Genomic DNA, 18,009 nt, shown 5'->3' on the forward strand with positions numbered 1-18,009 from the left:
CTAATGCTGGATTCAGTGCCAACTTATACCCCCCCACCCGCCCAGCGTGAGGACCTCACCGCCGAGCGGGAGCGGACATATAGTGACTACCAGGCACGCGCTCAATCCCGCAACCGCCTACAAGCCCCACAGTGCACCACTGCTAGTCTTTCCTATTGAGGCTGATGACAGCCACACAGCCAACACAGCGACGACAAGAAAGAGTACTGAATCTCAGCTGTAGTGGAGAAAGGGTGGAAAAAAAACATCAGTGGGGAAATGTAGACCAGCCTCGATGTAAAAAGAGAGCGATCACGCAGCTAATCAAAAGGGCGGGCCCACTATCCACCTAACGGACCCTCGGGTGTCCATACAGCTACGGGTAGCCCAGGAGAGCCATACACATGAATAACAAAGGAATAGTGAAATTCTTCTCCCTTTCTTTCTTGAATTCTCCAGGGTCCTGTCTTGGCCTATATGTATTCTCATGCAGCTTTTATGTACATAAAATGTTTTTTTTTTTTCTTTCTATTGTAGAATTGTTGTCTCTTCATTGAATCTATATTCCACTACCCCTGAGGAAGCCATTTTTATGGCGAAACATGTAGGGAAGGACTGATCGGATAGCATTTCAAGGCTATTATCTTCTTGGCCGAATTTATTATAAATGTTATGCTTTCTGGAAATTGGAGAGAACAATATTATTTTGATATTTTCCCTTTATGTAATTGTATATTTGTTTTTGCTTTTGTATATGTATAACCCTCTTTCTTTTATTTATTTTTTATTTTTTTTTTACAATTTAATACATTTTTGTATAAACTTTTAATATTTCTCATAATTGTAGCACCGCGATAATCCCCTTTTTCCTCTTCTGGAAGTTTCCTATTCTTGTCAAAAAAAAAAAAATATATATATATATATATATATATATATATATATATATATATATATATATATATATATATTTTTTTTTTTTTTTTTTTTTTTTTTTTTTTCTCTTAACCACTTCGGCCCCCAGAAGATTTTTCCTCCTTCCTGACCAGACCACATTTTAAAATCTGGCACTGTGTCGCTTTAACTGGTAATTGCATAGTAATGCAATGCTGTACCCAAATTAAAGCACGTTGAGTATTTTTTTTGTCACAAGTGATTGAAAAATTACAAAAAAATTTGTCACTGCAATGATATATTGCTCACACATGCCATAGGCATATGTGAAATTACACCCCAAAATACATTCTTCTGCTTCTCCTGAGCACGGAGATACCACGTGTGGAACTTTTTGGCAGTCTAACCGCGTGCAGGAACCCCCTGAAAACCAATCACCGCCGTCAGGGTTTCTAAGGGCGTAAAATAGTGATTTCACTCTTCACTATCTCCCACAGTTTCGGAGGCCATGATATGCCAAGATAGGACAAACCCCAATTTTGCAAAGTAGACACCCTAAGCTATTTGCTAAGATGCATGTTGAGTATTTTGCAGATTTCACTTTTTGTCACAAAGGTTTGAAAATTTTAAAAACATTTTTTTTCCTTTTCTTTCTTCATTTTCAAAAACAAATGAGATCCACAAAATACTCACCATGTCTCTCAGCAAATACCCTGGGGTGCCTACTTTCCAAAATGGGCTCATTTGGGGGGTTTTGTGCCATCTTGACATTTCAAGGCCTCCACAATTGTGATAGGTAGTGAAGAGTAAAAATCTCCATTTTATGCCCTTAGAAATCCTGAATGCGTTGATTAGATTTCGGGGGCCTGTACGTTGCTAGGTTCCCAAAACGTCCCACACGTGGTATCTCTGTACTCCGGAGAAGAAGCAGAATGTATTTAGGGGTGTAATTCCACATATACCCATGTCGTGTGTGAGAAATGTATCATTTAAAGAAGAAGTAAAACCTAATGGGTTTACTTCCTCTTTCATTCCCTGCAAAGGTAAAGCATAATGGACTACTATGCACCGCATAGTGGTCCATTATGTGTCACTTACCTGACACAGGAGCCAGCGAAGGCACCGCTGTCCTCTGTAGTCTGGCGCATCCATCTTCTCGGTGGGTCTCACTGCTCCGCCGCTGTCATTCGGCGAAGCCGTGATGACGTCACTCCTGCGCAATGCGCATGGGAGCCGCCACTCGCGGCATATCGCCGTTGACCGCGGCACGCTCAGTGCGCCTGCGCGCCGCTGTCTACGGCGCATGCACCATAGACAGCAGGTGCCTGTCTTTCGGCAAATATCTCCTAAACCGTGTAGGTTTTGGAGATATTTCTTGGACCTACAGGTAAGCCTTAATCTAGGCTTACCTGTAGGTCAAAGTTGGTTGTAAGGGTTTACAACCACTTTAATGACAGCTTTGTGAAGCTTGTGGCAAAATATAAACTATTCCATGGACCCAACATGCTTCTCAGCAAATAGCTTTGGGTGTCTACTTTCCAAAATGGAGTGATTTGGGGGGGGTTGAACTATCTTGGTATTTTATGCTCAACATTGGAAGCTTATGCCACACATCACCCATCACCTCACTCACCACACTACTTGAAGACAAAACCCTTTCTGACACTTTGTTTCCATGGAAAAAAAAATTTTTTTGCAAGAAAGTTACTTTGAACCCTCAAACATTGTATATTGTTTTAAAGCACGTGTAAAAGCCGTCTAGCGGCTAATTAGCCACTAGGATTGCTTTTACATGAAAGCCAACCACTGGCTGAAAAGAATGATACCTAAACCTACAAGCATTATTCTGGTATAACCACTCGAAGTCCAGCAATATACCAGTACGCTGCTGGTCCTTGTTAGGCATATATTGTAATGTTCTTTTTTTTCCCATGCAGCCTGTGGGCTGAACGAAAAAAAGATTGATTGGAGAGTATGCCCACCATTAGAATACCGCCCTGCATCCACCCACTTCTAATGATGGGCATACATGCACCGTCTTTTTTAACTGTGGTGGTGAAATCACCTTCTACAGCTCTGGAGTCACTGATTTACATATCAGTGCTGCAGCTGAATGGTGTACCTGAAAGATCAGATAAATCAGATTAGATAAATCAGCGGTACAGCTGAATGGGGTAACTGTAAAGAAAACGATGGAAACAATAACACATTAACTCAGGGCTCGACAAACCCCAGGCGCCAGGTCCCCAATGCGACCAGAAATCGCAACCTGGCGCCTAAGCTGCCACCAGCCCACTCACTATTGATGCCCCAGACATGCAGAGCATTAACACTGACTGCCGTCCTCCTCTTTCCTCCACACTCAGCGACGCCGCGCTAAGTGTGTGAAACTGACAAGCAACGGAGAGAGGAGGAGCTGTCAGATTTCAGCCTGATGTCGGGGTGGGCGGGACCCGGCCGGGGTGGGGGCGGGACCCAGCAGCTATCAGACACCAGCCAATGGGATCTGGGCGGGCCGCTACGTGTATGTGGCCCCGCCCCTTTTCTTAAGCAGCCCAATCATTGGCTGGTGTTTGATAGCTGCTGAGTCCCACCCACCGGGCAGGGCCCCGCCCACCCCGGCCCGGGTCCCGCCCATTCCGACATTAAGCTCAATTCTGACAGCTCCTCTGTTACATTTCAGTAACCGAGTGCTCCGTGTGAAACCTGCCAGTGCCATCTGCCAGTGCCACCACCAATCAGTTCCACCTGCTACTGCCAACCAGTGCCACCGCCAATCAATACCACCTGCAACCACCAACCAGTGCCACCTGCCACCACCAACCAGTGCCACCTGCCAGTGACAGTGCCACCTGCCACTGCCAACCATTGCCACCTGTCAGTAACAACCAGTGCCACCTGCCAGTGCCGAGTGTCACCGTCAATCCGTGCCACCTGCCAGTGCCACCGCCAATCAGTACCACCGCCAACCAGTGCCACCTGCCAGTTGCAACCAGTGCCACCTGCCACCACCTACCAGTGCCACCTGCCACCACTAATCAGTGCCACCTGCCAGTGCCACCACTAATCAGTGCCAACACCAACCAGTGCCATCTGCCAGTGACAACTAGTGCCACCAACCAGGGCCACCTGCCACTTCCAAACTAGTGCCACCTGCCAATCAGTGCCACGTGCCAGTCCCACCTCCAGTGCCAAACCATTGTCACCTGCCAATGCCATCTGGCAGTTCCACGTGCCTGCCAGTGGCAACCAGTGCCACCTGCCACTGCCAACCAGTGCCACCTGCCACTACCAATCAGTGCAACGTGCCACCGCTAATCAGTGCTACCTGCCAGTGCCACCGCCGACCAGTGCCACCTGCCAACACCAACCAGTGCCACCGCCAATAAGTGCCATCTGCCAGTGACAACTAGTGCCACTGCCAACCAGGGCCACCTGCCATCACCAACCAGGGCCACCTGCCAGTTCCAAACCAGTGCCACCTGTCAATCAGTGCCAAGTGCCATCGCCAGTGCCACCTGCCAGTTCCAAACCAGTGTCACCTGCCAGTTCCAAACCAGTGTCACCTGCCAGTGCCATCTGGCAGTTCCACGTTCCTGCCAGTGCCACCTGCCAGTGCCAGCCAGTTACATCTGCTGCCAGCCTTACTCAAACAGCGTTTCATTGGAGTTATTGACTGGGTGCTCCATTGTGAGTTAGGGATAGGGGGTGAAAATGAGTGGCCTTACCCCGGGAGCTGACAATCATCCATCTTCTCGGTGGGTCTCGCTGCTCTGCCGCTGTCATTCGACGAAGCTACGATTACGTCACTCCCGAACATGTGCACGGGAGCCGCCACTCGCAGCATATCGCCGTTGACAGCGACGAGCTCAGTGTGCCTACGCGCCGCTGTCTACGGCACATGCATCGTAGACAGCGGTGCCTGTCTTTCGGCAAATATCTCCTAAACCGTATAGGTTTAGGAGATATTTCTTGGACCTACAGGTAAGCCTTAATCTAGGCTTACCTGTAGGTCAAAATGGTTTGTAAGGGTTTACAACCACTTTAAAAAAAACTACCAATAAAATCATAGACTGATCATTTCTTTGTGTGTGGGCTAATGTACACAATCAGCAGGGGATCAAATGCTTTTTTTCACCTTACTGTATATGTACATAGACACACTGTATAAATTCATAAGAACACAATTAGAGGGCACACCAATACTTTTTTGTGGGTCACAGGAGTGAATTTACTTTTGTCACCGTCTGTCAGACGTCATCCTGATTGACAGCGGCCTCCAGCTCCCAGCTTGTGGCTGGAAGCATGAACCAAGAGCATCTGCCCCTCTCCAGCTTGGCACTCCAGTGAGCGATGGTGACAATCAATGCTCTATAATCTGAGCAGACCGAGAACTGAGGGGGATCAGGAATCAAGGCTGTGTTCTTTTCCCATTTACACACATCAGAATGTATGTAAATGAATGCCGCCCGTTTACGTATGAGCCATTCAGGTGCATTTAAGGCAAGAAAACTTTTGTTTTTACTTTTGTCACATACAATTGTTTTCTGCAACAAATAAAACAGATGCAAAAAAGTTGATGTAATACTAAACAGAAATTAACTGCAAACAGTTATAAACTAAACTGAAGACGGATGTGCAAACTGATGTGAAATGAATTCATATTTATCATGTTTTTCTTAGCAAAAAATGTTACTGAACAGATGACACAATGACACATGCGTGAAAGGACCCAAAAAACACAAAAATGGCATCCTATATTTGTTAATATAATGTAGCATTAAGTATATTTTTAAACACAAGCAGTCCAAATAACTGAAATTGAACTGGTATTAGCCTCTCTTAAAGCACTGCACACCACAGCTCAGACAGGGAGAGGGTTAAAGCACACAAGGAGCCAATCAATTGTGCTACAGTACTAACGAGCTAACAAGAACGTGCTCATAGAGAAGAGACTAGGGTGGCAGAAATGTATTATTGTGCTCTGACAGATCTAGAATGGGGCTAAAGATGGGCAAGTAATCCATGTCAATGTGGGCAGCGTCCAATCCTCTCCCCCCTTCCCACTGGGCAGTTGAAGGATGAGGAAACTGCAATATCTTAGCTGTGGTGTTGATGGGGGATGCACAGTATATGGGTAGGGAGGCCGCAGTTGCACCACAATGGTATCAGATGCCCTGCTTGACAGCTGGAGACACCATATTTGCGGGGGGGGGGGGTAAAAGGATCAAAAGAAGCGATTCTGTTGAGTTGTGGGCACCGCTTCAACATCAGTATGCGAGTACTCAATAAGCTCCATGTATACTATTGAGTAAAAATCGGATGCATTGGATCAAAGCTATTGGATTTATTTAGTTAACCTGGATTTTCCTGGCTTAGTCTCAAATACCATGTTGTGGGGAAAAAATTATCACTACTGTATCTCTTTGGGAATACATTGTAAAAAAAGTCGAATAGTAGCAATTCAGGGCTCTCATTTGCTGGTTTAGATTATGTACCAAGTTACCATATTATAGCCCTCTGGGATGTGTGATATGATGATACATTTAAAGAGGGGGGTTAATGATAATCAGAAGGGTTATAGCCAGCTAGAAATTCTGATTATTACCGTTTGAAAATATTTTGCCTAGTGAGTACTAGAGTAATGGAGAACAGGAGGGATACCCATTTATTCCCAAATGACAGCAAGACGGTAAATATCTACAGTACACACAATATACAATATGAAGGAATCTAAATATGATATATTAGGTAAAATTTATTTATTTTTGACAAAGAAAATAGGTTTTGGTAGCAGGATAGAGGTAAAAATTGTATTTTATTTTGCAGGACTATAACAGTAATATTTGGGCATCATATGCCCACGGATTGCAGTTACCATTTAGCTATCCCAGAGGGCCTGTTATTTTCTTCATTTGGTGTGCACTCTAGTCTATTCATAGGGCCAGCAGTCTGGGTGGGCAATAGAGATAGCTATTATAAAAGTCTGATAAACTGAGCATAAGGAGCATTAATATTAAAGAAAAGTACACATATGTAAATGTATTGGCCCCAATTCTAATATTAATATGACGTTATAGCAATTCCCTCCACCTGTCCTCCTGAAGACACTATATTTGCGAACTGCATTGCAATAGAAAGAAGACTTGTACTTGTGTGAAGAAAGTTAAGCCTCTGGACTACTGGTCATACATATTGTACACAATAAGGGTTTAGACATTGGGGGAAGTGCAAGGAGGAAATTGTAATTTGAATGCATTATACTGTATATGCTGCATCCCTGATTAGGGAACAGAAAATTAATGTAGGTCTAAATACTTTTAAGCATGGTTAATAAATAACGAGTCATAATCTATATATTTTTGGAGTCTTGAGCAATTTATGTAGCACATTGAAAGCCCCACTCAGCTGTTAGCATTTCCCATTAGCAAGGGGTGAGGTGGCTTAAAAATTTGCCTAAAAGCTCATTAGAGGTGGGATAAGATTTAGGCCCCTTTCACAAGGGGGCAGACTCCGCCAAGTTTCTGGCTGATCAGTGGGGAATATGTCCACTGATCCCTGCTGAGAAGGTAGGTGGCTTGTCCGTGTCCACTCATGCAGAGCGGACACAGACATAGCCCACTCTCCTTTATGGGCCGGTCAGATATAAATGCATTTAGACCCGATTGCCATGCCAGCCCCATCTATCTGTTTTTAGTAACGACGTCAACGCACATATTTTCGTTGACACCCGGCGCTCCATAGAGGGCACTGGATTGCCTGATCGGGTCCACCTGAAAAACTGACAGCCCACCCATGTGAAAGGAGCCTTATTGTGCAGAAAATCTGACAACTCTTGGAAAATAATATAAATCAAAAGAAAGCGTTGTTTAGCCGAAAAATATAAATAAAATAAATGGCTCTCCTCTGTGTCATAAGGGAAAATTGCTGATTAATTTACAAATCCATAGCTGTGATGTGGAGCTTAACTAGCTCAAATAATAATGGATATAAAACTAACTAAACCATTTAACCTTTGTACTTCCCTGCCATGGGAGAGCAGCTGAGATGCAACCAGGTATCCAACAACCTCTTATAATCTGTCTTTAGCAATCGCCTCCACTACATCATGCTGGACGACAGCACCATTTACATAAATCAATTAAAAAGTGTTGAACTGCACTATAGGAAAGTTGTTTATTTTATAAAATATTACTACAGTGTGGTTATATGGTGACTTGAAATGCTTAGAAGGTCTAGAAGAGTTCTTAGGAAATATAGTTACCAAGGTGGAATCCTGCCAGCTGAGAGTTTTCCCTTCTGTCCCTCAAACAGTAACTTGTTTGCTGCCAACACTGGATTTTTTATACCTTAAACAAAATTCAAGAGATCAACATAATTAAAAAGAAATATTAAATATCAAAAAAACACAATACAATCTGAAACTTTATAATATTTCACACTTAAAAACGCCTGAAGCATCAGCTATCCCAACATTTGTCATTCTAATAAATGTATAAAAGGGTTCACAATGCCAGGTAAACCTTAATCAACCAGCTCAACAACTGAATGTAAAGAAAGAGCAAGGGATTATTTTCATTATGTTTACATCTGCTTTCCATTCACGTCACATCTATAGTTTCCAGATTTTATGAACTTTTGTAACATTACAATTCACTAACATGTTCACAATTTAAAAAGTCATCCTTCTGAAGTGAATGTCTGCATCCAACTATTGCAAACGCTGATTCTCAGAACTTGAGTCAACTAAACATTGTTCAACACGGTGGGTGTATTCTAAAAGGGTGGTTATATTTTGTAACGTTAACAGGCATATCTCACGTTTTAACACGCTACATGTTTCACTCATATCTTTGGTGGAATATGCAACATGTTTTAGCTCCTGCCCTCTCCCCCCGATCACCCCCCTTCCTGTGAGAGCAGGCAGGGTTTCTTCCCGCACCCACTGCCCACCCACCTTCTTATTGAGGGGAGGATTTGTTCATTTGGAAGCCTGGTTTATGCAGCCAAACTGCATTCCAGGATTGGATTTGGACCCCGAAACATGAGAGAGATGCTAGGAGCTTTTTTACCACTGGTGTTCAAGACAAGAGGATTTTCAGAAAGGTGCCCCTCTTCAAAAAGCAACCACACAAGACACAGCTTGTAAGGAAGATCTGCAAACCAACTATTAAGACAAAGGGTCCTCCTCATGTGTACTGAAAGAAGGCCCATCCTGGATATCTTGCAAAATAAATCTGCTGGGTCATAAATACAGTTGTTGGAAGGATAGAGGAATCCATCAGTACAAATTCAGTGTCTTAAACCGTGGACTTGGTTCAGACTGGCAGCATGATATGGCTGCAGCAACAGGTTAAATAGCAGAGGCTGTTAGGGAGAATAAGATCTTAAAGAGGGCTTCTAACTGCTTGTCCACTGAATACAGGGACATCCTCTACCAGTAACATTAGCTTTCTATTACAACAAGAGATGGCTGGGTCATTGACTAGAACAGCTTACTGCTTCAGAAATCCCTCTTAAGTTACTACAGAGCAAAATGTTCAGAGGCAAGACTTTTTTCAGGGTAGGGCCAATCACCTTATAACACAGGCTTGTAAGAGTGAACTGCTGGTGACCTAGGGCCAGACTGGTGTAGGCTGCTCTAGGGCAAGGTTCAAGGTTGAGAAAACCCCACTATGTGATTGTTGTGTGTCCCCAATCACACATGATGCTGTTATTGATGAGACAATAGTTAATGTCGGACTTTGTTCCTTTCAGGACCCAACCCCCCACCCTTTTCCCGACTAAATCTGCCTTACTATATTCTCATGCAGTTGGCAATTCAGTATAGTATTGAACATATCCCACATTTACTGTATTTATTGGCATATAACACTCACTTTTGTACATGAAAATCGGGTGCAAATAGCGTGTGCGTGTTATACGCCAATACAAAAATGTAAGTTTTTTCCTGAAACTTCCCTCTTAAAATGAATGTGTGTGTTATACACCTGTGCGTGTTATATACCGATAAATACGGTACATCAGTTGAATATGAAGTAGTGCTGTGATAAATCAACAAAGTGCTTATAAATACATCAAAAATGTACTTAAAGTGGTTGTAAAGGCAGAAGGTTTTCTATGCATTAAGATAAAAAAACCTTCTGTGTGAAGCAGCCCCCCTAATACTTACCATCTAGAGTCAGCGATGTTGCATAAGAGACTCAGCTGTCCAAGACTCCCCTAATCATTTGCTGAGACAGCAACGCAATGCCATTGGCTCCTGCTGATGTCAAAGTCAGTGAGCCAATGAGGAGAAAGAGGGGTGGGGGCAGAACCAGGCTGCTGCTCTGTGTCTGAATGGACACAGGGAGCTGCAGCTTGGCTTCAGTGCCCACCATAACAAGCTGCTTTCTGTGGGGGCACTCAACAGGGAGGGAGGAGCCAAGAGTACTGAAGAGGGACATGAGAAGAAGATCTGGGCTGCTTTGTGTAAAATCACTATACCAGAGCAGATAAGCATGACATGTTTTTTTGTTAAAAAATAAGACTTTAGTATCACTTTAAAGGAGATGGAGGAAATGTATAGCTGAACACATACAGAACGTTATGAATGGTTTTAAGAAGCATAGGGTTTCATTTCACTTCCATCAAGCACACAAACAAGATCATTCCGGTTTACAATTCTGGGGAATAGATGGAATTTACCTCTCTTGGATGGGGTCAAACATGGTTAAGGAACTCTCCAGAAGAGAAACTAAATGGACTTACCATCTCAAAATTCTTAATACGGGTGTATTAAAGTGATTGTAAACTGAGCATGTAGGGGGCGTGGCCTAGGTGGTCATGTGAGCGGACGTCTTTCTGTGCAGCTCCGACATCTCCTGCTACAATCCTGCTCCATCCTTGGTTGATCCCCCACATTCCGCCACACGAAGGACGCCGCCTGCACAGGAGGACTCCCCCGCATCACCGGACGGTGATATCGGCGGATGGGCAAACGCAGAAGGCAGCCGCCGGCGCGAATGTATGTACACATACACACGCTCGGGCCAAGATGGCCGCCGGACCACCGCCACAGCGCCTTGTGATTCCCCAGCCTCCACGCCGGATCTCTTCGGGGAAGCCTCTCCACCATCCTCCCCAGGACAGCCTGACCCTCCGATCCTGTTGTCGCAGATCTCGATGGGGGAGGAGGCGGGGGAGAGAGAAAAGGGGCCTACGCTGGCGGAGGTGCTGCACCATTAAGGTAAACCATGCTGCTCTAATGGGGACAGTGGCTGAAATCAAAAGTGACTTTACACTACTAAGGCAGGATGTCCAGAAATTATGTGGAAGGGTGGATGAAACTGAAAAACGTGGGGGCGCATGCGCGCGGGCGATGGAGATGGCAGCTTGACTCCCTCGCTCCGTGCCGTCGGATCTTAAACACCGGCCAAATCTGACATAGACGCAGCCTTCCCGTGCCACACTCACCCCTGCCGGCTTCGGAACATCCCGCGGGGGCTCTGGTGATGCATCGCTCGGCGAAGAAGCCGCCGAAGAGTCAGCAGCATCGTAGGTCCGCTCAGGCCTCAGCCAGAGGTATGCTTAAGATGGCGCCGGAGCCTCCGGACCCGGACGACGAAACCCGGCTTTCAGTGGAGGGTCCATCGTCCCCCGCAGACAGCCTACACTTGTTCCCCATGGATGGGGGAAGTCCCCCCCCCCCGGCTGATACGGACGACCTCCTAACACGATTTCGCAGCATCGTACGGGATGAAATCACTGCGGCATCCCGTAAGCTTTCTTCTGAATTCGTGCGGGGCCTTAAAGAGATAGGCCACCGCACCAACCAGTTGGAGCACCGCATGGACCTAGCTACTACCGTCCTTGAGGGCCATGAAGAGGAGGTTGATAAACTGACCTCGGAGTTGGCGGCCCTGCGGGACAAACTAGAAGATGCTGAAAATAGGGCCCGGAGGGATAACCTTCGTATTAGGGGTATTCCTGAGTCCCTCACTGACCTTCAGGGCACCGCCACAGCTTTTTTTCAGGAATTGGCCCCGGAGATCCCCCTCTTCATTGGCTGCCGGTCTCTACAAGGATTGAGTATAAGGTCTCTCTTCTTGTGCATCAATGCATACATGGACAAGCTCCACCTTATCTTAAGGAACTTCTTAGATTGCAAAATCTACCGCGTTCCCTTCGCTCAACTAATTTGAATTGTTTAGAGGTTCCAAAAACTAGGTTGAAAACCATGGGAGATAGGGCTTTTTGTGCTGCTGCCCCACGTCTGTGGAATGCTTTGCCTGATAGTCTGAGGGTTTCTCAGTCTACTGAAAATTTTAAAAAGGGGTTGAAGACTTTTCTTTTTAGCAAATGTTTTGTAAATTAAGCGGTTTGTTTGTTTTTATTGTAATTATGTAGCACTTTGAGGTCTTTTGATGGAAAGTGCATTATAAATAAAATTTATTATTATTATTATTATAGAGGCTCGAGTTTGACCGCATCCATAGGTCTTTGGCTGCTAAGCCCACCGAGGGCCCCCCCAGAGACGTTGTCATTAAGTTCCACTATTATCGCACCAAAGAGAGACTCCTGCAGGCAGCAAGAGAGCAGCAGACCCTCTCCTTCCAAGGCAATTCTCTCCAGTTGTTTGCGGACCTAGCTCCGGCCACCATTGCTAGGCGCCGAGACCTCAAGCCCTACCTCCAAGTCCTCCAGTCACAGGGAATCAAGTATCGCTGGGGGTTTCCATTCAAGCTTACCTTTTCCCATCAGGGTCGGCAGTTTCAGGCTTCCTCTCCTGCGGATTTGAGGCGCCACTTTCTTGACCTCCAGCTCGAGATCCCTTCGTCCTCCCCTGAGGCTTCGTCCGGACCCCCCCAGATCGGCCCCCCCGGGCCAGGACTTTCCAGACCACCCCGCAAGTCGTCGCAGACATCCCAGCGGTCCCAATCTGGATCCCAGGCTCTTCGGGACCTGCAAGCCCAAAGATTCCAGCTATCCGGTAAAGGATGAAGAGGTTTGCCCCCCCATCTTTTGGTTTTCTCTTTTTTTGATGCCCTATCTCATCAGTTGACTACCAGCTCTCGAGCCGTGGGGTCGTTACTTTATAAAAGCTGTTTTTTTTTTTTTCTTCTTTGGTACAGTGTTTTTTTTTTTTTATTATTGTTCTCCCCCTATGGCTCTCCACACAGAGTTCTGGTGAAGTATCCCGGGCCCCCCCCCCCCTCAGACTGTAATTTGATATTGCACTGTTGCTTCGGCTCATAGGGGAATGCCCCGGGGCAGGCCGCCTTGTTGTTGTACTGACGGCCGAGGGCGATACTGACACTGACGTTGCCACCCGGATCCCCACCAGTTTGACTCTCCCCCCCCCTTTTTTTTATTTTTTTTTCTTGCTCCTTTTTTGGGCTCCCTGGTGGCTCTATCCGGGTGGGACCCTGGTAAGGGACTGCAGAAGGGGGTGGAGGGTGGGTGATGGTTGGGAAGTTTTTCCCCACGGGTAGTTTATGGAGAGGCTAATTTTCCCGCATCTCTAGACCTCTGGACCCCTCCCCCTCCCACTCGGGTGGGGGGGGGGGGGCGGAGGTTGTGGCTTGGCTGAGGGTGTTCGTCCGGCCTCCTGGGTGGTGGTGGCTTAGCTGCCCTCTCTGGGGGCTTGGGCGATCCCTTACGCCCGCCCTTTTGTGGGACAGGTCTGCCCATATTCTTTTTGCTGTTTTTTGGTTATATTTGTTTGTTTCAGGTTTTCATATTTTGGTTAGTTCTACTCTATGTTAATTTCATATTACTGTTCTCATGTGTTTAATTTAGGCCGGTTGGTCCGACGGACCACTGCTCCCCTAGACGTGTGTACACTTGGCTGAGATGGGTTTCTCGGCCTTGGTCACACTCCTGAGTGGGCCGTTCAGCCCACGTTTTTGTACATCTTTGAGCTCATTTCATCTGCCCTGTCGAGCTTGTTTTTCTTTTTCTGCTTTCTGTATCTCTTCTCTTTTCTCTCTCTTTTTTCCTTCTCGTCCTTCCCCTTCTTCCCCTCTCCTCCCGCTCCTTTCCCCCTTCCCTTCGCTCCCTGGGGTGTGGGAACAGGAGATGTGTTGTAACAGACAGCCGCCATGATGGCACTTCCTTGGCTTTCCCTGAATGTTCAGGGTATGAACTCCCCTCAAAAGCGGGTTAAAATATTTAAATACCTCCAGCGTCTTAAAATTGGCATTGCATGTTTGCAGGAAACACATTTTTCTTCTTCTTCTTTCCCCAAATATTTTTCTGCGCATTATCCCCAAGTTTACCTAGCAAATGGCCCTACCAAGCAGAGGGGGGTCCTTATCGCCATTCATAAATCACTTCCGTTCCTTTGCAGTAAACAGCTAGCTGACCCCGATGGCAGGTACCTCCTGCTGCAGGGCACCATCCAAGATAATGAGGTTACCATTATGAGTTACTATGCCCCGAATCATAACCCTGGCCCCTTTCTGACCCATGTCTGTTCCCTGCTGCGTGCCCACCAGAGAGGTGTTCTCCTTTTGGCAGGTGACTCCAATGTGACGTTCAACCCTTCCATGGACAACTACCCGCCGGCCCCTAAATCCCCTTCCCCATCAGCTACGAAATTTTTGCAGGCCTTACAAAACCATGATCTCATTGATCTCTGGCGGGAATACCACCCTACTGGCAGGGATTATACGCACTATTCCCACCCTCATCATTCCCATTCCAGAATTGATCACATGTTTTTGCCACGTAAGCATCTTCCTCTAGTAGCCTCTGTTTCTATCTTGACGGTCCCCTGGTCTGACCATGATCCGGTGTTAACCATCTGCCACTCCCTTTGTGTTAAGCCGCAGGGTGCCCCTTGGGTTATGAACGACTCTCTTCTCTCTCTGGAACCAATACTTGAGAGCCTTCACAAAGCTTCTGAGGATTATTTTAAAACAAATGTTGGCTCAGTGTCCTCCCCGGTGGTGCTCTGGGAGGCCTATAAAGCCGTCCTTCGGGGACAGGTCATTCGTATAGCGTCCCAGAGGAAGAAGGAGAGGGTCCAGACCCGCTGTAGGCTTGAGGAAAGGTTGGAGGCTCTCTCTACAACTTTTAAACACTCCCCTTCTTTAGCAAACCGTAGGCTATTGGACAAAGCTCGTGTAGACCTGGATCTATGCCTCACGGATGATGCAGAACGCACCCTCCGTTGGGCTCGTCAGAGGTGGTACGCCAGGGCAAACAAACCCAATGCTATGTTGGCTAGAAGGTTGCGGACCTTCACTCCGAAATTTCAGCCCATCACCCTGCGCACCCGCCATAACACTCTGACGGGTAACCCCCGACTAGTATTAGATGAATTTAGATATCGTCTGGCCAAACTTTATTCCGCCCCGACTCCAACCTCCGCTCTGGACCTGGGTGCTTTCCTAAAGGAGTTATCCTTGCCTTCCTTAACGGTTCCTCAGATGTCGCTTATGGACCGGGACATACAGGTCTCAGAGGTCCTGCAGTGCATTAAAGAATTGAAGGAGGGGAAGCGCCCGGGCGGTTTCACCGCTTTGTATTACCGTAAGCTGGCTGCGGTGTTGGCCCCCCACTTGGCGGCTGTGTATAATGCGGTGAAGGGAGGTCATTCTTTCTCACCGCTGATGTTAACGGCAAATGTGGTAATGATCCCCAAGCCGGATAGGGACCTTTCTTCTTGGGCCAACTTCCGGCCAATTTCCCTGATCAATATTGACATGAAAATATTAACAAAAATCCTAGCTACTCGTCTCAATTCCTTCCTACCCCGACTCATTAAAAAAGATCAAGTGGGGTTTGTCCCCCGGAGACAGGCTGGTGATGCCATTAGACGGCTAGTACAAGTCCAACATTTGGCGCACACTAGGTCTCTGGAGACAATGTTTCTCTCCTTAGACGTGACCAAGGCCTTTGATACCCTGTCTTGGTCCTACCTGATGCGGGTACTTACCAACTATGGCTTTGGGGCGTCCTTTATGGGCTGGATTTCGGCTATCTATGACTCTCCACAGGCCAAGGTGCGCTATTATGGTTATGACTCGCCGGTCTTTCCCATACGTAGGGGCACTCGCCAGGGGTGTCCACTCTCTCCACTATTATTTATTTTAGCGTTAGAACCCCTGGCGGAAGCAATTCGGTCACATACGGACATTTCGGGAGTGGAGGTTGCGGGCTCTATGCACAAACTGTCACTGTTCGCAGATGACATTCTGCTGACGCTCACGAACCCCAGGCTTTCCCTTCCCAATTTGTTCTCCTTGTTGGATACCTTTGCTGCGCTGTCTGGTTTGGCAGTTAACCCAGCGAAATCTAGGGCGATGTCCATCAACTTACAAGCCGCTGACGTGGAATCTCTACAGGCCGCATTCCCTTTTCAGTGGACATCCTCTTTGCCGTACTTGGGAATCAGACTTTCGCCTAAATACTCGGACCTTTACCAGGCAAATTACCCCCCTTTATTTCGGAAACTGATGGGTTTGCTTGACTCTTGGTCAACTCTCCCAATTTCATGGTTTGGCAGGATAGCGGCGGTGCGTATGACTTATCTTCCAAAATTATTATATTATTTCCGGGTGTTGCCGGTTCCCGTACCCCTTCATGTACTTAGAATCCACCAACGCAAAATTATGCGCTTTATCTGGGGCTCTTCGAAGCCTCGGATTAAAAAGCAAGTTCTTTATGCCCGTAAGGCTAATGGTGGTCTTTCTGTCCCCAATTTATATGCATATTACACGGCAGCGGGTATCGCTCCTCTGGCCCGCCTACATGAACGTCATCAAATGCCCCTCTGGGCAATTCTTGATATGGTGGACTCCCATCCGATTCCATTAGCATCCCTCCCCTGGCTTCCGAAAGTGCAACGCCCACCGAACATAGGCCCAGGCTTGGCCCATTCTCTTCGCCTCTGGGATTCGGCGAAATATTCTGCAGGTCTCCAATCTCCCCATCTCCCGTTACTCCGTTTTCTACACTGCCCCCTATTCCCACCAGGTTGTGATAATCCCGGTCAGTTTGTGTGGTGGACGGATCATGGTTTTGTAGATGTCCATTCCTTGCTCACCCCGACTAAAATTATCCCTTTTGCAGCCCTCCGGTCATCCCATGATATTCCCCTCAGGGAATTTTATACTTGCCTTCAAATTAGGCACTTCCTTCACCAATTGATTGGGCCCCAATCGGCTCCCTACACGCTCTCCCCTTTTGAGAGCCTTTGTAGATCTCGGCCCCACGCTCCAGGGTTGATCTCCCTCATTTATGCAGCTATTTTAACGTCTACAAAGCCGCCACTCCGACCCTATCACCTTCAATGGGAGGCTGACCTAGGTAAACAGCTTGATCCGGAGGACTGGCAGGCCATGACCAGGGCGCTGCCTACATGTTCCAGAAATGTTCTTTTTCTGGAGAATGCGTATAAGGTATTCTATAGGTGGTATTACACCCCTTCGAGGCTGGCGGCGTTTATCCCGTCTTGCTCCCCCTTATGTTTCCGTGGATGCTCGTTGGAGGGCACTATGGCTCACATCTGGTGGACCTGCCCCAGGGTGACTAGACTATGGGTCAGAGTATATGCTCTACTCCGTACACTCTTTCATGTGGATATTAGGAGAGACCCTTTTGAGGCCCTCTTGTGGAAACCGATTACAGGACTCCTGCGTCCGGAGCGTCAGCTAGCTGCGCATCTCTTTACTGCAACTAAACTCACAATAGCAAGGGCCTGGAAGACTCCGGTCCTTAGCTATGAGGCTGTTAAAAACTGCATGAATGATATCATGGTGAACGAAAAACTGACGGCGATAACATCAGACACCCATGCTAAATTTCTTCGGGTCTGGCAGCCCTGGGTGGCTTATACCCGCCCATCCAGATTTGATCCGGTACTCCTCTCCCTTTGATCGTTAGATGTCTCCCCCGCTCCAGGGACCCCCCCCCCGCCCCCCCTCTTCCCTTTCTCTTTTTCTCCCCCCCCCCTCTTTATCCCTTTTCTTTCTTTCTGCCCCCTTTCTCTCCTTTTCTTATTTCTCTATTGCTATCTCTTTTCTCATTTCTTTCCTTCTCTTATCATATCTGTCTCGCAATGCACTCAGGCTGTTCGCTGGCACCAATGCCCATTAGTAGGGTTTTCTTCTTATTCCCCTTCTGAAAACAGCCCAACTCCGTCTGTTCGCG

At 46.9% G+C, this 18,009-nt stretch overlaps 1 protein-coding gene across 2 annotated transcripts in view; it reads right to left on the reverse strand.

Moving 5' to 3' along the window:
* TASP1 (taspase 1) overlaps positions 1-18,009 on the reverse strand; it is a 377,732-nt gene that overhangs the window by 291,844 nt on the left and 67,879 nt on the right. For both annotated transcript variants that reach the window (XM_077485912.1, XM_077485913.1), the window contains one exon: positions 8,135-8,219. In XM_077485912.1, coding sequence (XP_077342038.1) covers positions 8,135-8,219 — 85 coding nt within the window. The remainder of the gene's footprint in view (positions 1-8,134; positions 8,220-18,009) is intronic.

Source organism: Lithobates pipiens, unplaced genomic scaffold (assembly GCF_037356315.1).
Source record: "Lithobates pipiens isolate NorthernLeopardFrog02 unplaced genomic scaffold, aLitPip1_a1.2 Scaffold_18, whole genome shotgun sequence".
In the NCBI taxonomy this organism is placed as follows: Eukaryota; Metazoa; Chordata; class Amphibia; order Anura; family Ranidae; genus Lithobates; species Lithobates pipiens.